This window comes from Molossus molossus, unplaced genomic scaffold (assembly GCF_014108415.1).
Source record: "Molossus molossus isolate mMolMol1 unplaced genomic scaffold, mMolMol1.p scaffold_m16_p_3, whole genome shotgun sequence".
NCBI lineage: Eukaryota > Metazoa > Chordata > Mammalia > Chiroptera > Molossidae > Molossus > Molossus molossus.
Genome location: NW_023425366.1, coordinates 125,205,011 through 125,225,083, shown reverse-complemented (window position 1 = coordinate 125,225,083; position 20,073 = coordinate 125,205,011). Strand labels below are relative to the sequence as shown.

Genomic DNA, 20,073 nt, shown 5'->3' with positions numbered 1-20,073 from the left:
CCTCATTACACACTGGGTTCCTTATTACACACTGGGTTCCTCATTACACACTGGGTTCCTCATTACACACTGGGTTCCGTCTTACACACTGGGTTCCTCATTACACACTGGGTTCCTCATTACACACTGGGTTCCTCATTGCACACTGGCCTTCCTCATTACACACTGGGTTCCTTATTACACATGGGTTCCTCATTACACACTGGGTTCCTTATTACACACGGGTTCCTCATTACACACTGGCCTTCCTCATTGCACACTGGGTTCCTCATTACACACTGGGTTCCTCATTACACACTGGGTTCCTCATTACACACTGGGTTCCTCATTACACATGGGTTCCTCATTACACACTGGGTTCCTTATTACACATGGGTTCCTCATTACACACTGGGTTCCTTATTACACACTGGGTTCCTCATTACACACTGGCCTTCCTCATTACACACTGGGTTCCTCATTACACACTGGGTTCCTCATTACACAGGGGTTCCTCATTACACACTGGGTTCCTCATTACACACTGGGTTCCTCATTACACACTGGGTTCCTCATTACACATGGGTTCCTCATTACACACTGGGTTCCTCATTACACATGGGTTCCTCATTACACACTGGGTTCCTCATTACACACTGGGTTCCTCATTGCACACTGGGTTCCTCATTACACACTGGGTTCCTCATTACACACTGGCCTTCCTCATTACACACTGGCCTTCCTCATTACACACTGGGTTCCTCATTACACACGGGTTCCTCATTACACATGGGTTCCTCATTACACACTGGCCTTCCTCATTACACACTGGGTTCCTCATTACACACTGGGTTCCTCATTACACACTGGCCTTCCTCATTACACACTGGGTTCCATATTACACACGGGTTCCTCATTACACACTGGGTTCCTCATTACACACTGGGTTCCTCATTACACACTGGGTTCCTCATTACACACTGGCCTTCCTCATTACACACTGGGTTCCATATTACACACGGGTTCCTCATTACACACTGGGTTCCTTATTACACACTGGGTTCCTTATTACACATGGGTTCCTCATTACACACTGGCCTTCCTCATTACACACTGGGTTCCTCATTACACACTGGCCTTCCTCATTACACACTGGGTTCCTTATTACACACTGGGTTCCTCATTACACACTGGCCTTCCTCATTACACACTGGGTTCCTCATTACACACTGGCCTTCCTCATTACACACTGGGTTCCTCATTACACACTGGCCTTCCTCATTACACACTGGGTTCCTTATTACACACTGGGTTCCTCATTACACACTGGGTTCCTCATTACACACGGGTTCCTCATTACACACTGGGTTCCTTATTACACACTGGGTTCCTCATTACACACTGGGTTCCTTATTACACACGGGTTCCTCATTACACACTGGGTTCCTCATTACACACTGGGTTCCTCATTACACACTGGGTTCCTCATTACACACTGGGTTCCTTATTACACATGGGTTCCTCATTACACACTGGGTTCCTCATTACACACTGGGTTCCTTATTACACACTGGGTTCCTCATTACACACTGGGTTCCTTATTACACACTGGCCTTCCTCATTACACACTGGGTTCCTCATTACACACTGGCCTTCCTCATTACACACTGGCCTTCCTCATTACACACTGGGTTCCTCATTACACACTGGGTTCCTCATTACACACTGGGTTCCTTATTACACATGGGTTCCTCATTACACACTGGGTTCCTTATTACACACTGGGTTCCTCATTACACACTGGGTTCCTCATTACACACTGGGTTCCTCATTACACACTGGGTTCCTTATTACACACTGGGTTCCTCATTACACACTGGGTTCCTCATTACACACTGGGTTCCTTATTACACACTGGGTTCCTCATTACACACTGGGTTCCTCATTACACACTGGGTTCCTTATTACACACTGGGTTCCTCATTACACACGGGTTCCTTATTACACACTGGGTTCCTCATTACACACTGGCCTTCCTCATTACACATGGGTTCCTCATTACACACTGGGTTCCTTATTACACATGGGTTCCTCATTACACACTGGGTTCCTTATTACACACGGGTTCCTCATTACACACTGGCCTTCCTCATTACACATGGGTTCCTCATTACACACTGGGTTCCTCATTACACACTGGGTTCCTCATTACACACTGGATTCCTCATTACACACTGGGTTCCTCATTACACACTGGGTTCCTCATTACACACTGGGTTCCTCATTACACACTGGGTTCCTCATTACACACTGGTATCTCATTACACACTGGGTTCCTCATACACACTGGGTCCTCATTACACACGGGTTCCTCATTACACACTGGCCTTCCTCATTACACATGGGTTCCTCATTACACACTGGGTTCCTTATTACACACTGGGTTCCTCATTACACACTGGGTTCCTCATTACACACGGGTTCCTCATTACACACTGGGTTCCTCATTACACACTGGGTTCCTTATTACACATGGGTTCCTCATTACACACTGGGATCCTTATTACACATGGGTTCCTTATTACACACGGGTTCCTCATTACACACTGGCCTTCCTCATTACACACTGGGTTCCTCATTACACACTGGGTTCCTTATTACACACTGGCCTTCCTCATTACACACTGGCCTTCCTCATTACACACTGGCCTTCCTCATTGCACACTGGCCTTCCTCATTACACACTGGGTTCCTCATTACACACTGGGTTCCTTATTACACATGGGTTCCTCATTACACACTGGGTTCCTCATTACACATGGGTTCCTCATTACACACTGGGTTCCTCATTACACATGGGTTCCTCATTACACACTGGGTTCCTCATTACACACTGGGTTCCTCATTACACACTGGGTTCCTCATTACACACTGGGTTCCTCATTACACACTGGGTTCCTCATTACACATGGGTTCCTCATTACACACTGGGTTCCTCATTACACACTGGGATCCTCATTACACACTGGGTTCCTCATTACACACGGGTTCCTCATTACACACTGGCCTTCCTCATTGCACACTGGGTTCCTCATTACACACTGGGTTCCTCATTACACACTGGGTTCCTCATTACACACTGGGTTCCTCATTACACACTGGGTTCCTCATTACACATGGGTTCCTCATTACACACTGGGTTCCTCATTACACACTGGGTTCCTCATTACACACTGGGTTCCTCATTACACACTGGGTTCCTCATCGCACACTGGGTTCCTCATCACACACTGGGTTCCTCATTACACACTGGCCTTCCTCATTGCACACTGGGTTCCTCATTACACACGGGTTCCTCATTACACACTGGGTTCCTCATTACACACTGGCCTTCCTCATTACACACTGGGTTCCTCATTACACACGGGTTCCTCATTACACACTGGGTTCCTCATTACACACTGGGTTCCTCATTACACACTGGGTTCCTCATTACACACTGGGTTCCTCATTACACACTGGCCTTCCTCATTACACACTGGGTTCCTCATTACACACTGGGTTCCTCATTACACACTGGGTTCCTCATTGCACACTGGGTTCCTCATTACACACTGGGTTCCTCATTACACACTGGGTTCCTCATTACACACTGGGTTCCTTATTACACACTGGCCTTCCTCATTACACACTGGCCTTCCTCATTACACACTGGGTTCCTCATTACACATGGGTTCCTCATTACACATGGGTTCCTCATTACACACTGGGTTCCTCATTACACACTGGGTTCCTCATTGCACACTGGGTTCCTCATTACACACTGGGTTCCTCATTACACACTGGGTTCCTTATTACACACGGGTTCCTTATTACACACTGGCCTTCCTCATTACACACTGGCCTTCCTCATTACACACTGGGTTCCTTATTACACACTGGCCTTCCTCATTACACACTGGGTTCCTTATTACACACTGGGTTCCTCATTGCACACGGGTTCCTCATTACACACTGGGTTCCTCATTACACACTGGCCTTCCTCATTACACACTGGGTTCCTTATTACACACGGGTTCCTCATTACACACTGGGTTCCTCATTACACACTGGCCTTCCTCATTGCACACTGGGTTCCTCATTACACACTGGGTTCCTTATTACACACTGGCCTTCCTCATTGCACACTGGGTTCCTCATTACACACTGGCCTTCCTCATTATACACTGGGTTCCTTATTACACACTGGGTTCCTCATTACACACTGGGTTCCTCATTACACACTGGGTTCCTTATTACACACTGGGTTCCTTATTACACATGGGTTCCTCATTACACACTGGCCTTCCTCATTACACACTGGGTTCCTCATTACACACTGGCCTTCCTCATTGCACACTGGGTTCCTTATTACACACGGGTTCCTTATTACACACTGGGTTCCTTATTACACACTGGGTTCCTCATTACACACTGGCCTTCCTCATTGCACACTGGGTTCCTTATTACACACGGGTTCCTTATTACACACTGGCCTTCCTCATTACACACTGGGTTCCTCATTACACACTGGCCTTCCTCATTGCACACTGGGTTCCTTATTACACACGGGTTCCTTATTACACACTGGCCTTCCTCATTGCACACTGGGTTCCTTATTACACACTGGCCTTCCTCATTGCACACTGGGTTCCTTATTACACACTGGCCTTCCTCATTACACACTGGGTTCCTTATTACACATGGGTTCCTCATTACACACTGGGTTCCTTATTACACACTGGCCTTCCTCATTGCACACTGGGTTCCTTATTACACACTGGCCTTCCTCATTGCACACTGGGTTCCTCATTACACACTGGCCTTCCTCATTACACACTGGGTTCCTTATTACACACTGGGTTCCTTATTACACACTGGGTTCCTCATTACACACTGGCCTTCCTCATTACACACTGGGTTCCTCATTACACACTGGGTTCCTCATTACACACTGGGTTCCTCATTACACACTGGCCTTCCTTATTACACACTGGGTTCCTCATTACACACTGGCCTTCCTCATTACACACTGGGTTCCTCATTACACACGGGTTCCTTATTACACACTGGGTTCCTCATTACACACTGGCCTTCCTCATTACACACTGGCCTTCCTCATTACACACTGGGTTCCTCATTACACACTGGGTTCCTCATTACACACTGGCCTTCCTCATTACACACTGGGTTCCTCATTACACACTGGGTTCCTCATTACACACTGGGTTCCTCATTACACACTGGGTTCCTTATTACACATGGGTTCCTCATTACACACTGGCCTTCCTCATTACACACTGGGTTCCTTATTACACACTGGGTTCCTCATTACACACTGGGTTCCTTATTACACACTGGGTTCCTCATTACACACTGGGTTCCTCATTACACACTGGGTTCCTCATTACACACTGGGTTCCTCATTACACACTGGGTTCCTCATTACACACTGGGATCCTTATTACACACTGGGTTCCTTATTACACACTGGGTTCCTTATTACACACTGGGTTCCTCATTACACATGGGTTCCTCATTACACACTGGGTTCCTCATTACACATGGGTTCCTCATTACACACTGGGTTCCTCATTACACACTGGCCTTCCTCATTGCACACTGGGTTCCTTATTACACACTGGGTTCCTCATTACACACTGGCCTTCCTTATTACACACTGGGTTCCTCATTACACACTGGGTTCCTCATTACACACTGGCCTTCCTCATTACACACTGGGTTCCTCATTACACACTGGGTTCCTTATTACACATGGGTTCCTCATTACACACTGGGTTCCTTATTACACACTGGCCTTCCTCATTACACACTGGGTTCCTTATTACACACTGGGTTCCTTATTACACACTGGGTTCCTTATTACACACTGGGTTCCTTATTACACACTGGCCTTCCTCATTACACACTGGGTTCCTTATTACACACTGGCCTTCCTCATTGCACACTGGGTTCCTTATTACACACGGGTTCCTTATTACACACTGGCCTTCCTCATTGCACACTGGGTTCCTCATTACACACTGGGTTCCTCATTACACACTGGCCTTCCTCATTACACACTGGGTTCCTCATTACACACTGGCCTTCCTCATTACACACTGGGTTCCTCATTACACACTGGGTTCCTTATTACACACTGGGTTCCTTATTACACACTGGCCTTCCTCATTACACACTGGCCTTCCTCATTACACACTGGGTTCCTCATTACACACTGGGTTCCTCATTACACACTGGCCTTCCTCATTGCACACTGGGTTCCTTATTACACACTGGGTTCCTCATTACACACTGGGTTCCTCATTACACACTGGGTTCCTTATTACACACTGGGTTCCTCATTACACACTGGCCTTCCTCATTACACACTGGGTTCCTTATTACACATGGGTTCCTTATTACACACGGGTTCCTCATTACACACTGGGTTCCTCATTGCACACTGGCCTTCCTCATTACACACTGGGTTCCTCATTACACACTGGGTTCCTCATTACACACTGGGCTTCCTCATTGCACACTGGGTTCCTCATTACACACTGGGTTCCTCATTACACACTGGCCTTTCTTATTGCACACTGGGTTCCTCATTACACACTGGGTTCCTCATTACACACTGGCCTTCCTCATTACACACTGGGTTCCTTATTACACACTGGGTTCCTCATTACACACTGGCCTTCCTCATTACACACTGGGTTCCTCATTACACACTGGCCTTCCTCATTACACACTGGGTTCCTCATTACACACTGGGTTCCTCATTACACACTGGGTTCCTCATTACACACTGGGTTCCTCATTACACACTGGGTTCCTCATTACACACTGGCCTTCCTCATTACACACTGGGTTCCTTATTACACACTGGGTTCCTTATTACACACTGGGTTCCTCATTACACACTGGGTTCCTCATTACACACTGGGTTCCTCATTACACACTGGCCTTTCTTATTGCACACTGGGTTCCTCATTACACACTGGGTTCCTCATTACACACTGGCCTTCCTCATTGCACACTGGGTTCCTTATTACACACTGGGTTCCTCATTACACACTGGCCTTTCTTATTGCACACTGGGTTCCTCATTACACACTGGGTTCCTCATTACACACTGGGTTCCTTATTACACACTGGGTTCCTCATTACACACTGGGTTCCTCATTACACACTGGCCTTCCTCATTACACACTGGCCTTCCTCATTGCACACTGGGTTCCTTATTACACACGGGTTCCTTATTACACACTGGGTTCCTTATTACACACTGGGTTCCTCATTACACGCTGGATTCCTTATTACACACTGGGTTCCTTATTACACACTGGCCTTCCTCATTACACACTGGGTTCCTTATGTCCACTGAACAGGTTGGGGGTCAGCCTGGGTGCTTGAGTGCTGCAGGTGTGTAACGTAGAGTAGACATAAAGGGTACATGTGTTGGATGAAGGGAGAACAGGTGAATGGGGCAGGTGGATGCCCAGATGCAGAAAGAAGGGAAGCTGGCTGCAGGGTGCATGGCGAGTGGCTTAGGGATAGGTGGGAAGTGGGTGGAGGACAGGTGAAGTGTGGACTGTTACGGTGAACGGGGCTGTTCGGTGGACTGGATGGTTACCCTACTTTGCCGTCTCCTCCCCCACTGCACTCTTTCTTTCAGTGTCTTTGAGCTGCAGCATCTGGTTGAGGGACACCAAGAACCATACCTTCTTCACTGGGACCAGTCACAAAGTAAGTGCCGTGTTCTCTCAGCCTTAGACTTGTCCTCCTGGGATCGGCCTCTTATTCCTCCAGCTCCAGGCCCACGGGCCCTGGACAGTTTGGAGTCCATCTGGTGCAGGGAGCTCCAGACTGACTTGATGCATTCAGATCATAGCTGCATGCCCCAGTGACATTCCCTTACCCCTCTGAAAAGTGGACGCCCTGGCCAGTGTGGCTAAGTGGTTAGAGCATCGGACCATGGACCAGAGTCGCGGGTTTGATTCCAGTCAAGGGCACGTACCTCAGTTGCGGTTCAGTCCCCAGCCCTGGTCAGGGTCGTGCGGGAAGTAACCAGTCAGTGTCTCTCTCTCACACTGATGTTTCTCTTTCTCTCTCTGTCTCTCTGTCTCTCCCCTCCCCCACTCTGTCTAAAAATAAATGGAAAAATATCCTCAGGTAAGGATTAAAAAAAATGGAGCCAATAATACCTGCCTTATTATCCACAGTGTGTTTTGAGGATCAAGGTGATATGTAAAAGCACTTTGTACATTGCAGTACACATCAGCAAGGTTATGACCTTTACTTATCTCGGGAACCACTTTTCTCTTTCATCTGGAGTCACTTATTGAGGAAAAAAGTACTAGAGTTTACTGGTTTGCCGGTCATGTGTTAAAAGGTGCTAATTCTTTTTATTTTTTCCATTCCCTAAGAGTAGTGGGGCTTGGGAAAGTTTTTATTTACTTATGTATGTATGTATTTATTATTTATTTATTTTATTATTACTTTTTTTTAATCCTCACCCAAGGATATTTTTCTATTTATCTTCAGATAGAGTGGGAGGGAGAGAAAGGGAGAAAGAGAGAAGCATCAATGTGAGAGAGACACATCAACTGGTTGCCTCCCACGCGACCCTGATCCGGGCTGGGGACAAACCACAACTTGACAGGAATCGAACCTGAGACTCATTGGTTTGTGGGCCGACACTCTAACCACTGAGCCAAACCGGCAAGGGCAAAATGTACTTATTCTAACAAGCCATTAAAAACATGCAAAATAGCCCTGGCCGGTTTGGCTCAGCGGTTGGAGCGTCGGCCTGCGGTACAGAGAGACCCGGGTTCAGTTCCCGCTAAGGGCACGTACCTCGGTTGCAGTGTGTCCCCGGCCCTGGTTGGTCGTGCGGGTGGCAGCCACTCGATGTGTCCCTTCACATCGATGTTTCTCTCTCTCTCTCCCTTCCTCTCTCTCCCTCCCGCTCTATCTGTACAAAAAATGGAAAAAATGTCCTCGGGTGAGGATAAAAAAAAAGCAAAATAGATCCACCTCAGTGAGCTGCTGTGAAGTTGTAGTTGAAAATTGGGTGTCTCAGTTTGGCCAGAGCATTGGGGAGCAACACGAGATGACATTGGAAAGGAAAGGGTGGGAGACGGCCTCCCGTGCCAGGCCAAGGCCTCTGAGGCCACACAGGGATGAAGCAGGTGATAGGGTCAAGAGTGTTTGGGCAGGTGGCCATCCCTGGTACCAACCTGTCCCTGGTCTCCAGACCAGGTACAGGTCGTTCTGAGCCAGGTGGCAGGCCCTGAGACCGTCCTAAGGGCTGCCACACACGGGCTGATACTTGGAGCCCTGCAGGAAGATGGGCCCCTCCCAAGAGAGCTGGAAAAACTGAGGAACCAAATACGGGCAGGTAAGCGCCCCACAGCCTACACTGTTGATGACTTGAAGTGGGGTGGAGAGAGCATGTTGGGCTTGAGGACCCAAGAGTTCCTGTTCCGCGCCCCCATCCAGGTCCTAACAAACAGAGCTGGCTCATCGTCCAGGAGACACACCAAGTGTTGGACCAGCTATTCCCAAAGTTCTTGAAAGGTAACATCCTTCAGCCTGCTTGGTCTGAGGCCTTCTCCCCAGGGGCCCTGCCTGCCCCCGTCCCCTCTGCCTGGGAGATGGTAGATCTGGGTTCTCTCTGTGTGCAGGATGGAGAGGTGAGGATGGCCCCTGGGCTGTCAGTGCTCAGTGTCTGATTAATCCCAGCTGGCACTGAAGAGCCGGGAGTGCGGGGAGGCTCACAAGTGGCCGCTGCCAGCCTCCTGTTTAGCGCCTATTCCACCCCCCTTTCCCAGGTGCTAGCTCAGTGAATTCTTGCTACAACCAGATGAGGTGTTAGCCTCATTATATGCCAGAGACACCCAGCAGAGGCAAGAGAAACCAGAGCAGGGCATAAAGGCCGTACCTAGCCTGTGCCACTCCTCACCCCTCTCTCCATGGCCAGCCCAGACTCCTCCCAACTGGCCCCTAGAACCAACACCCCATGACCTCTTTCCAGGACTGCAGGATGTGGGCTGGAAGACTGAGAAGCACCAGCTGGAGGTGGATGAGTGGAGGGCCACATGGCTCCTGTCTTCAGAAAAGAAGGTCCTGTGAGCAACCCAGATGGAGGGCCAGGTCCCCGGCTAAGAGCGGGAAGCAAGAACACTGGCTATGGCAGGACATGAGAAAGGCAGCTTTATTTTTGTGGGGGAAACTGCTGGCCATGGCCTCACAGGAGGTAGCTACCAGGTGGATAGGTTGGGCCCCAGGCAGAGACAAGGCAGAGAGAAGGGGAACCACGGCCTTCCTCTTGCCTTCCTGCCCCACTTCATTCTCACCAATGTGGGCTCTCCAGCCCCTCGTTGTGAGGCTGAGCCCTGCCCCCGCTGTGGTCCCAGTGCCTCAACACAGTTGGCCTCAGGCATAAAAGCCCCAGAGGAACGTGGCCACGGCCATCATGAGCAGGGCGTTGAAGTTGACCACACGAGCCCAGCTCGGGTCCTCACTGATGTCTTCCAGCCGCCTGGCTGCTGCAGCCGCCTCCTCCTGGGTAGGGGGTGGGGAACCACCTGCCCCACCCCTGCTCATTCCACAGAACCAGAGCAGGCACTGGCGGAGCAGGCCTGGTGCCTGGGATTGGGGCTCTGGGAAAACTGAAGCCCTACAGTTAGTCTGAGGGAACTTGGCTCCCCAGCTCCTTAGCCCCACCTCCTGGGCAGTGCCTCACCCTCCATGTCCACTGCATGCTCCGGACGCCCATTCTGTACAGGGGATGAAGCCGGACCTTCTCGCTCATCAACATCCAGGTCCTCCCGCTCCTCTTTGCTGTGCCGGAGACTGAAAACCAGGCGGTGGAGCTGGGGAAAGGCGGGAGCAGGGACCAAATGGCAGTTCTGCTCCCCAACCCCAGATCCTGATGTCTCTTGTCCACACTGGCCCTTCCTAGCCTCCCTCTGTCCAGCCTGTATACCCAGCCCAGGCTCAGCTCACTCAAACATGACCTGTGGCTGCCCTTTGCCCTCAGGTTAAACCCAAGCCCCTCAGATGGGTGTTTAAAGCTCTTGGCCCAGCTTCATCACCCCAAGTCTCCAGTCTGTGCTTAAAATTATAGTACTTTAGACTCCAGTCTTACAGTCCTGCTAACACAGGGTTCCTTCCTGTGGGTATTTGCTCCTATTTCCTCCTGTTGCCTTTCCCCCCACTTCTCCACTTGTGGAACCCTGCCCATCCTTCCAGCCCCCCAGTCAGCCCTGTCCTGGGGCACTTGCCATGCAGTGGAACAAGACCAACCCCCTTTGTGGGCTTTCAGGAAAGTGCCCTGTCCCTCTCAGCCACCAATCAGAGCCTGTGTTTTGAGTCCAAAGGGCCATGTCAAGGAGTTTGGGGGCTTTAATCACTTCCCCTACCATCTTCAAGCTACCTCCCCCAAACCATCTCAAATAAATGTCATTATTTGACAAGTAAAAACGCTGTGCTTGCTTTGCAAATGCACCTTCAAACTGGACTCCCGGCCTGCCCACACCAGCCCTCAACATAGGAAACCAGGTCTCCACCGGGTGTCCTTGGAAGCACACTGGCCAGCGCCGTGCATGTTCGGTGCTGTCCCGAAGCTGACACTTACGTGCTTGCGCGGGATGGGTGCTGTGCACAGGGAGATGACAAGGGTGAGCAGGCCAGAGCAGACAAAGAGCACGATGGCAAAGTAGAGGTAGTGCACCCCGCAGAGGAGTGCCGGGCACATGGAGGGTCGAACGCAGCTGCCAGAGCCGAAGGAAAACTCGGGAATGAGGCGCGCCAGACCCATCAGCAGGCCCCCAATCAGTCCCCAGAAGGCGCCCTGCGGAGGTTAGAGAGCGTCAGCCTTCTCCGATGTCCAAACCCTGCACCAAGCTCACAACCTACACGCATGCTCACCTTCTCATTGACGCGGGGCACGAAGAGAGCCAGCACAAAGACCGCGGACACCGGCGGTGCCAGGTAGCTGGAGACCGCCTGGATATAGTCAAAGAGCTGCCCGCCCTGCGCTGCCTGCACCACGGGTAGCCAGGCCACCGACACCGCCACGATGAACACCACCCAGAGCCTGCAGTGGCGGCCATCAGACTTCACCAGGACCCCAGTCCCTCCCCAGCCCTACCAGTGCTCCCTGCCCCGCTCCCGAGCTGATTCATGGGGCAGGAGGTAGGGGTGGGCGGGGTGACTCAGGCGCACCGTCCTACTAGCAGCAGCTCGCCGTCACCTGCACGAGGCCGCAGGCGCGTGTAGATGTCCATGGTGAAAAGTGTGCTGCTGCTGTTAAAGATTGAGGCCAGCGAGGACATCAGCGCGGCCAGCATGACCGCCAGCATAAGTCCACGCAGACCTGTGGGCCAATGGGAGCAGTGAGTCCTGGGACACCAGGGTGCGGGTTTGGCGATGGGTGATGTCAGTCTCCGAAGCTTGCCCACAGGGGGCAACCTATGTGCTCGCCCTCACCATTGGGCATGAGCTTCACGACGAGCCGAGGGTAGGCGATGTTGGAGCAGCCCACCTCAGTGCCGCACACGCGCTTACACACCTCGGGCACCACGCACGCCACTTCGTCTGGGGGAAGGGCACGACACACCTAGGACGGGACCTGGTCTGGGAACTCAGATACCCGGAGTGGGGGCTGGGAATTCTAATAGAGGTAAGATGGGAGCCCTGGTGGGAGGTGGGACTGGATGACTGTATTCCCAGATCTTGGGACTGTAAGGGATATGGGAAGCAGGCACCCGATCCTTACACAAGAAAGGGTCTGGATGGGGCACAGGACTCTTGGTCCGGGCGTGGGTGCATACATTACCCGGATAAAGAATGCGGCTGATCATGCCCGGCATGACCATGAGGAACATAGGCATCAGCTTCAAGTAGCCGCACAGGATGCAGCCCGCCTTGATGTGGGTCAGGTTCTTCCCTGCCAGGCAGCGCTGCACAATAACCTGTAACAAGGGGTGTTCAACTGCCTGTGTCAGTCCCGGATACCGGGCCTCCTCAGGCCCTGCCTGAACTCCCGGCTCTGATTCAGGCCCTGCCTGGCTCCGCGCTGCAGCAATTCGGCTCCATACACCGCCCCTGCTGGTTGCATTCAGCCTCCTCATGTTTAGCTCCACCCAGGCAGGGTTCCGCCCCCCTTAGACCACGCCCTCGACCCAGCCCCATCAGAGGGTTTCAGGCTCCACCCACCTCAGCCCCGCCCACTTTGGTTCTAGTTCTGCTCCAGCCTTGCTCCCCACCCAAGACCTGAACCCGCACCTGGTCGCTGCACCAGTACCAGCCTGAAACGATGGTAAGCCCCAGGAGCAGCGCAGGCCACGGGAGGTCCCCCGTGACAGGGTCCCGGAGCAGATGGTAGGAGTCAGGCCGGGGTTGATAGCAGGAGCTGGAGATGTTGCCCACAGCCGGATCCTCGGACACCGTCAGCGACGTCATTGCCCCCAAGTATTTGTCGAAAAGCCCGGAATACCCGCCCACCTCATGGAAGGCTGTGCGGGCAACACCGTTAGGGGACCCGGCGCCCGCGCCAAGGCCCTCCCTAGGACCCACACGCCTGAGATGCGGGATGTCCCAGCTCCCAGAGTGAGAGCCCTGCAACCCTCGACCTCCCCACCCCTCCCCTATTGGGGCATACCGTAACCCATGAGGATGAAGGCCCCCCCGAGAATGACGAAGGTCTGCACCGTATCCGTGTACATCAGCGCTGCCAGCCCTCCTGCAACGGGCCTGGGTCAGTGGGAACAGCCCAGACAGGCTGCTCCTAGTACAGCCCATGTCGTTGTTCGAATATGAAAAAGGTGCCCCTTTCCAGAGAACAGATTTCAAAACGATGGCCCGTGCACTCGGGAAACAGGAGGCAAGACTTGGTGAGCGGAGGGACGTTCCTATCACATTTCCCGAGCCCACTTCCTTCCCTAAGCCCCTGCCGCGGCCACCTGTCACAGTATAGACCATGGTGATGCCCAGGAGCGCGATGACGGAGGCATAGATGTTCCAGCCCAGAGCCTGTTGAATGAATACAGCCCCGGAGAACATGTCCACCTTGGGGGGAGGAGCGAGCACGCAGATCAGGACTCAGCCCAGGGCAGGGACCAGTTCCACCTCCTGCCCAGACCACACTCCTATATGACCATGTTTCATTTTGCGGTGGCCTGGCCTTCCCAGGTCCCACCCCCAGAAATCCATGACTTCCAGTCCCTACCTCCATCAGGATCTTACTTCTACTTCTCCCGCCCCCTCCAAGGCTTTCTAAAGACCCTCAATCCGAAGTCCCATCCTCCCAGGGCCCCGTCCCGCCCGCCGGCCTCGCGTGCGCACCGAAATCTTGGTGAAGATGTACAGAAAAAGCGAGAGCACGGACAGGTAGAGGCGGATGCGATGGCCACCGAAGCGCTTGCGTAGGTACTGCGGCATCGTAATGACGCCCGCGGTCAGGTAGACCGGTGCGAAGAGCCAGCCGAGTAGCAGAACCACAAACAGCGCCTGCGGGCACAGCGGGGCGGCTGGGAGTGACTCCTGCCCGAGATCCGGCCATGAGCGGCTCCTACGCCCTCTCCGTGAACTTGCTACTCTAACGGCAAGGTCACACCTAGGGCCCAGAAGACACAAATTCACATGTTGTCCCTGGGCATTAAAGGACATGACCTGGTCTTGATACCTTCTTGGGCTCTTAACTAGACGCCCCCCTCTGCCCTCCCAGGCCACAACCCCTGGCCAGTCTCTCCCAAGATGGTCCCTATTTCCTAGCCCCCAAGCACATGAGTCCAAGCACAGACCCCTCAGCCTGACCCCAGCCTCTGCCAGGAAGGGCTGCTTCTGCTTTCCTCTCCACCCAGGAAAACATCAAGGCTCAGCTCAGAGGCCCCCCTCTGCCAGGAAGCCCTGGGCTCAAAGCCCCGATCTCCCCAGCTTCCCAGGGCGAGTCCCAGTCCCAGAGCTGCCTCCCTCCCACTTCTGCAAGGAGCTTTCATTTGGCCCAGAGACCCCATAGGCCACCTCAGAGAGCATCAGAACACGCACTTCACTTAGAGGCTGTTCACACCACTTCAGAGGGGAGTAAATCAAGGCCACAGAAGGTAGTGGCCGGTCCAGGCTCACATAGCAAGTCAGAAGCAGGACCTACCCCAACCGTGAAAGAGGTCATTTCCTACATGCTGGACATGTGACCCTCACTTGAAGCCCAACCCCAACCCATTATCAGGAAGTTCTACCTTCAGTCTCACACCACCTCTGCCTGGAGCCTCCCTAGGTGTGACCCTTCCAGGGGTTCCCACTGGGGTTGAGGATTATTGGCAAAAAGGGGGCCTCACATTCCATTCAAATCCAGCCACAGCCAAGCCGCTGGCAGCACCGGTCCCTGCCAGGCCCACAAAGTGGCCGCTGCCGATGTTGCTGGCAAAGAGAGAGGCCCCGACCTGGTGGCCAGAGGTATGGGTGAGCCAGGATGCTTCTCCAGGCCCCCTCCCACTCCACAGACCAGCCTCTCTCACCGGCCACCACACCATGCTTCGTCCTGCCAGGAAGTAGCCGCCCACAGTGCCTCTGTTGGTTCTGCACATGGACTGGGAGACAGGAGTTGGGGGAGACCTGGGTTCAGGGCATGTCTTTGGACCTCATTAGCCTCCTCAACACATTCCTCAGCCTTGTTTCAGGCTGAAAATTAACCAGTACTCAGCTCCCCGATGGTTCACACCCCACCCCCACAACCTCTTCCCAGTTCCCCAGAGCTACCCCCAGCCTAATCTGGTGTCCAGCTGCCCAAGGCTAAGTGTAGCTAGATTCAGCCTGACTTTCCTGGGGGCCTTGTATCAGGCCTACGGGCTCTGGTCTGCCACCATTTAGACAGAGGAACAGAGGCCTCATTTAGAATGCTGTCCTCGAGGAATTACTAGCCCAATCCCATGGTGGGAAGACAAAGAATGAGTGTGGACTTGGCCTTCCTAAGGCTATCAAAAGACTTGCTTGCCTCCCTTCCCCCAGCCCCTGGTTTCTCCCTCAAAGATCTAGGCAGCCAGCCCTACTGCCACCTGCAGTCTCCCTGAGACTTTCCCCCCCATGTCCCAGAAACCTGGCCCCCAGCAGCACCCCCTCCACTTCTCACCCACAGGCCAACACCAATGACCAGCAGGAAATAAGCAGCAATGACCAGGATGTCAGCAGGGTTGTCTATTAAGACCCTCTGCTCCCCCAGCTCTGGAGCCAAGCTTGCCTCTGTGTGTTCCTCCATTCTGTCCAAGATCTGCCCCTCAAGGGACCAGCCCCTGGGTTCTCCCAGGGGAGGGATTAATGGTTACCTCAGGTGCAATGAGCTGACAAATCCCCCAGGCCTTGTCCCTGCGCGCAGCCTTTGTTCCGCTGAATCAGGCTACATCAAGGCTGGAGGCTGGTCCTGGGGAGGTGGGCCCTTTCAAGTTCAGGAACACTCCTTTCTGGGCTTTAGCCCCTAGCCCTTCCCCAGTACCTCAGACTCAAAATCACTTCACCCCCTAAAAATGCCTCCTTTACAGCCTTGACCTAGGGAGCCTGGCTGAGCCAGCTCCCTGGTTCTGACTAATCCAGAGGGATCATTCTTCAACCCTAATATGACATTGTCACTGCCCTGCTCAGAAACACTCCATAGCTCTCCATCACCCTCAGCGGGGGAGTAGAAGCTTCTCAGCCTGGTGTGCAAGGCCTGCCATTCCCCAACTCCTGCCCACCCTTTCCCTTGCTCCCATACCAAATCTAGAGTTTCCTTCCTACTCCTTTGCCTTGCCCAACTTACATATTTTCATACCCCAACTTGTATGAGTTGTGCCTTCTGCTTAGTGTGCCTCTCTGCCTCCCAAATGGTCAACTCCTATCCAGCCTTCAGAAGCCAGCCCATGTTACCTCTGTAGGATAGACTTCTCTGACTTTTTTTTTCTTTTTTTATACTCACCTGAGGGCATTTTTCCAGGTTTTGTTCAGATAGAGTGAGAGTGAGAGAGAGAGAGAGAGAGAGAGAGAAACGTCAACGTGAAAGGGACACATCGAGTGGCTGCCTCCCGCACAACCCAACCAGGGCTGGGAACAAACTGCAACCGAGGTACATGCCCTTAGTGGGAACCGAACTCGAGTCTCTCTGGACTGCAGGCAGACGCTCTAACCGCTGAGCCAAACCAGCCAGGGCTGACTTTTCTGATACAGTTCCCAGCATCTTGTGTGGCCTTTATCTGGGTTCAGCTCTGTCTCCTCAACAGGCTAGAGCCTCCCAAAGAGTTGGAAATGATCAGGTTCATCCCTGGCGTTCTATTGCTCAGCACAGGGCTGGATATAAGAACGGAGGGGGTTGATGAATAGCTGTACCTCTACCTTTCTTCCAAAATTGACTAGACTTGTATGTCTGACTATGGCAATTGGGTCCATGCCTGAGATGAGGTAGAGAGAACACTATTTTAGAGGAATATAATGAGTTATGTTTAGGGAATGGCTTAAAAAGCAGACCCCCAAAATGAGAATTGGAGTGAAGGACATTACTGGGGAGATGGATTGCCAAGGAGTGGGGAAGTCAGACAGAGAAAGGAGAAAAGCCATAAAGGGTGTCCACTGACAGGTTACCATTGTGCACAACTGGAATCCAATTCCAGTGGGTACCCTTGGAGACTGTGGAGAACACACCTCAGAACTGACCCTAAAGCAGCCAGGAAGCTGGGTATTTCTTCACTATTCCTATCTCCAACTAGTTGGAGGTTGCAGAACCTCCCCAGCCACTTCAGCCCTGTGGGGTACAACAGCACACTCCTTCCTCCAGGGGGCACCCTTAGCAGAAACTCAGGAAGCAGCTGGGGAGACTGAGTACCGGGGCACTGTCTACATATGACTTCCCAGGTGGGCAAGCAGATATGGGTAGGGCACCCACAGGGTCTGCTTCAGGGGGTGATGAAACTGAAGTGCCTGAGAGAAATACAGGGCCAGTATCAGAGGAGGCACTGGGACTATTGTCTGCACTGTGGCCTTCAAAGTCCTTCATGATGTGACATGTTTCCTCTTTGACCTAATCTCTTGCTACTCTCCTCCTTGCTCACTCTAATCCAGCCACACTGGGCTTCTTTCCTTTCTTTCAAGCTCTTTCTACCCCCTGGCCTTTGCACTTGCTGCTTCCTCCACCTGGAATGCTCTCCTGAGGCTCTTTGCCTGGTTGGCTCTTTCTCAACCAAATCTCAGCTTAGACATTACATTTTCCCTGAGGTTTTCTCTAACTATCTGGTTAAAGTAATTCCTCCCCTACCTTCTCTTAGTTCTCTATTTTTTCCTTCTCTTTTCCCACCTTTCCTTTCTTCCTTGTTCCTTCCTTCATTAACAAATACTTATTGAGCCCTTATCACATACAGGATACCATTCAAGACACTGGAGAGACAATATCATCTGACAAATAAATATGTCATCTGACAAGCTCTCAGGAGCTTGCATGCCAGTTTCAGAAACAGCCATAAACAAGCAACAAATAAACATGAGTTTGCAATAGTGATCAGTGCTATGAAGGACTAGGGAGGTGCTGCTGTGGGTGGAAACAAGTGGGATGAATCAACTTTACCTAGGCTCTCAGGGAAGTCCCATGACGTCATCACCCTTGTCACTGTCTCCCCTACTAGATTTCAGCTCCATGAGGGCAAAGAGCATTTCTGCTCTGTTCCCTATGGTCTCCCCAGCACTTGGTATGGAGCCTGGCACAGTAAGTACTCAATAAACATTTGGCGAATGAATGAATCGAGACTGGAGATTTGGGTATCCCCAAGACAGGCGGTGGTTACAAGCCAAGGGATGGACAGCATTGCCCAGGGAGAATATGTGGAATGGGAAGAGCAGGAGGCCTGGGAAGACCAGGGAGAGGAAAGGATCTGGGGGTCTGCCTGAGTCTATGGCAGATAACACCTTCTCTATCTCTTGCCCACACGTGTTCTGTTTGGCCGCTAGCTCCTCCTTGAACCGGAAGGGGCTGTGAGGGTTCATCTTTTCCATCCTCAAAGGCCCCTATAATTGGACCCAGGAGTCCACACCCCCTCCCTGGGGAACTGCAGTGTCCAAGGTAAAGGTCTGGGGCTCAGCAAGGCCCCTGGAGCTTGGGGATTCAGATGGAGCCTGAACTTCTCCACATCTAAAATCTCTTGGCCCCACCCGTCTCTGCTGGGGCTTAGCTCAGGTGTCAGCTCCCTCAGGCAGCTTTGCTTGTCTCCCAGTTAAAGCCCCCTTCTGGCTCCTCCAGTCCCCAGTGCTTCCCTCAGCCACAGCCTTGACCATGCCGAGTGTCACTCTCTGCTCAGGGGAGATGTTACGAGTCAAACTAGTAAAAAGAAAGCTCTGCCTTAGTGCCCAGATCCTGCGGGTAGGCAGGCATACAGCGGCTCTTCTAGATGGAGCCCCATCTCTGACCATCTTATAAGGAGTGTGTGTGTGGGGGGGAACCAGACAAGATGGTGGGGGGTCAGGGGAATTGGGAGGGGAACAGTGTGTTTATTTTAAAAATATAGAGAGCTTAAGGGGGGTTGGGGAAGTGGAGGCGGGAAGATTCTTTGGGGCCCAGCTTGAGCTCCTGCTGGCTCTGCCGCTATCTGTACAATCCTGCTCTGGTCACTGTCCTTTCCAGCGTCAGACTCATCTGATACGTGAAGGCGGAGGCTGCAGGCACCGCTCCAGCCGCGGGGCGGGGGGCCTAGAACCCGCAGCCGAATGAACCGGCAGCAGAGCCGGGCGTCGCGACACGAGGCTCCCCAGTGCAGAGACACCGCACCAGTGTGACGTGAACTGTGTGTTTATGTAGGTAGAAAAAAGTGAACAGAGCAGTGAAGGGACGGGGAGAGGAATGTCCCGACCTGGCCTCCGATCAGTCGTAATTGCAAGGAACCTCCTGCAGTCGGGATCCCCTCAAGGGTGGGAATACGGTGAAGAACTCGGGATAGCTAGTCGGTGTACGTCCCACTTCGGGGCGCGTGGCCTTGGGGGTGGCCTTGCCCCCGGAGAAAGTAGAGTAAGGTACCTTAAGGGCGGGCCTCT

At 52.4% G+C, this 20,073-nt stretch overlaps 2 protein-coding genes across 2 annotated transcripts in view; one reads left to right on the top strand and one right to left on the bottom strand.

The window, feature by feature from the left end:
• Positions 1 to 11,501, top strand: part of RUSF1 (RUS family member 1) — a 34,965-nt gene extending 23,464 nt beyond the window's left edge. Inside the window, exons 10-13 of the mRNA XM_036279342.1 lie at positions 7,703 to 7,773; positions 9,284 to 9,427; positions 9,529 to 9,606; positions 10,064 to 11,501. Coding sequence (XP_036135235.1) covers positions 7,703 to 7,773; positions 9,284 to 9,427; positions 9,529 to 9,606; positions 10,064 to 10,161 — 391 coding nt within the window. The 3' untranslated portion in view covers positions 10,162 to 11,501. The remainder of the gene's footprint in view (positions 1 to 7,702; positions 7,774 to 9,283; positions 9,428 to 9,528; positions 9,607 to 10,063) is intronic.
• Positions 10,447 to 16,288, bottom strand: SLC5A2 (solute carrier family 5 member 2). Its single transcript, XM_036279341.1, has 14 exons — positions 16,163 to 16,288; positions 15,552 to 15,623; positions 15,372 to 15,476; positions 14,380 to 14,544; positions 13,998 to 14,103; positions 13,697 to 13,777; positions 13,321 to 13,550; positions 12,872 to 13,007; positions 12,523 to 12,630; positions 12,259 to 12,409; positions 11,962 to 12,130; positions 11,669 to 11,884; positions 10,775 to 10,904; positions 10,447 to 10,691 (listed from the first exon to the last, which is right to left on the bottom strand). Exons 1-14 carry the CDS (start codon positions 16,286 to 16,288, stop codon positions 10,465 to 10,467), a joined length of 2,022 nt encoding a protein of 673 aa, XP_036135234.1. The 3' UTR covers positions 10,447 to 10,464.
• Positions 16,289 to 20,073: the final 3,785 nt, after the last annotated feature.

Coding starts and splice junctions, on each gene's coding strand:
- SLC5A2 (XM_036279341.1), bottom strand. CDS start 16,288: ATGGAGGAACACACAGAGGCAAGCTTGGCTCCAGAGCTGGGGGAGCAG. Junction 13,551..13,696: donor CTTCATCCTCATGGGTTACG/GTATGCCCCAAT, acceptor TTGCCCGCACAG/CCTTCCATGAGGTGGGCGGG. Junction 12,131..12,258: donor GAGCTGCTGCTAGTAGGACG/GTGCGCCTGAGT, acceptor CCGCCACTGCAG/GCTCTGGGTGGTGTTCATCG.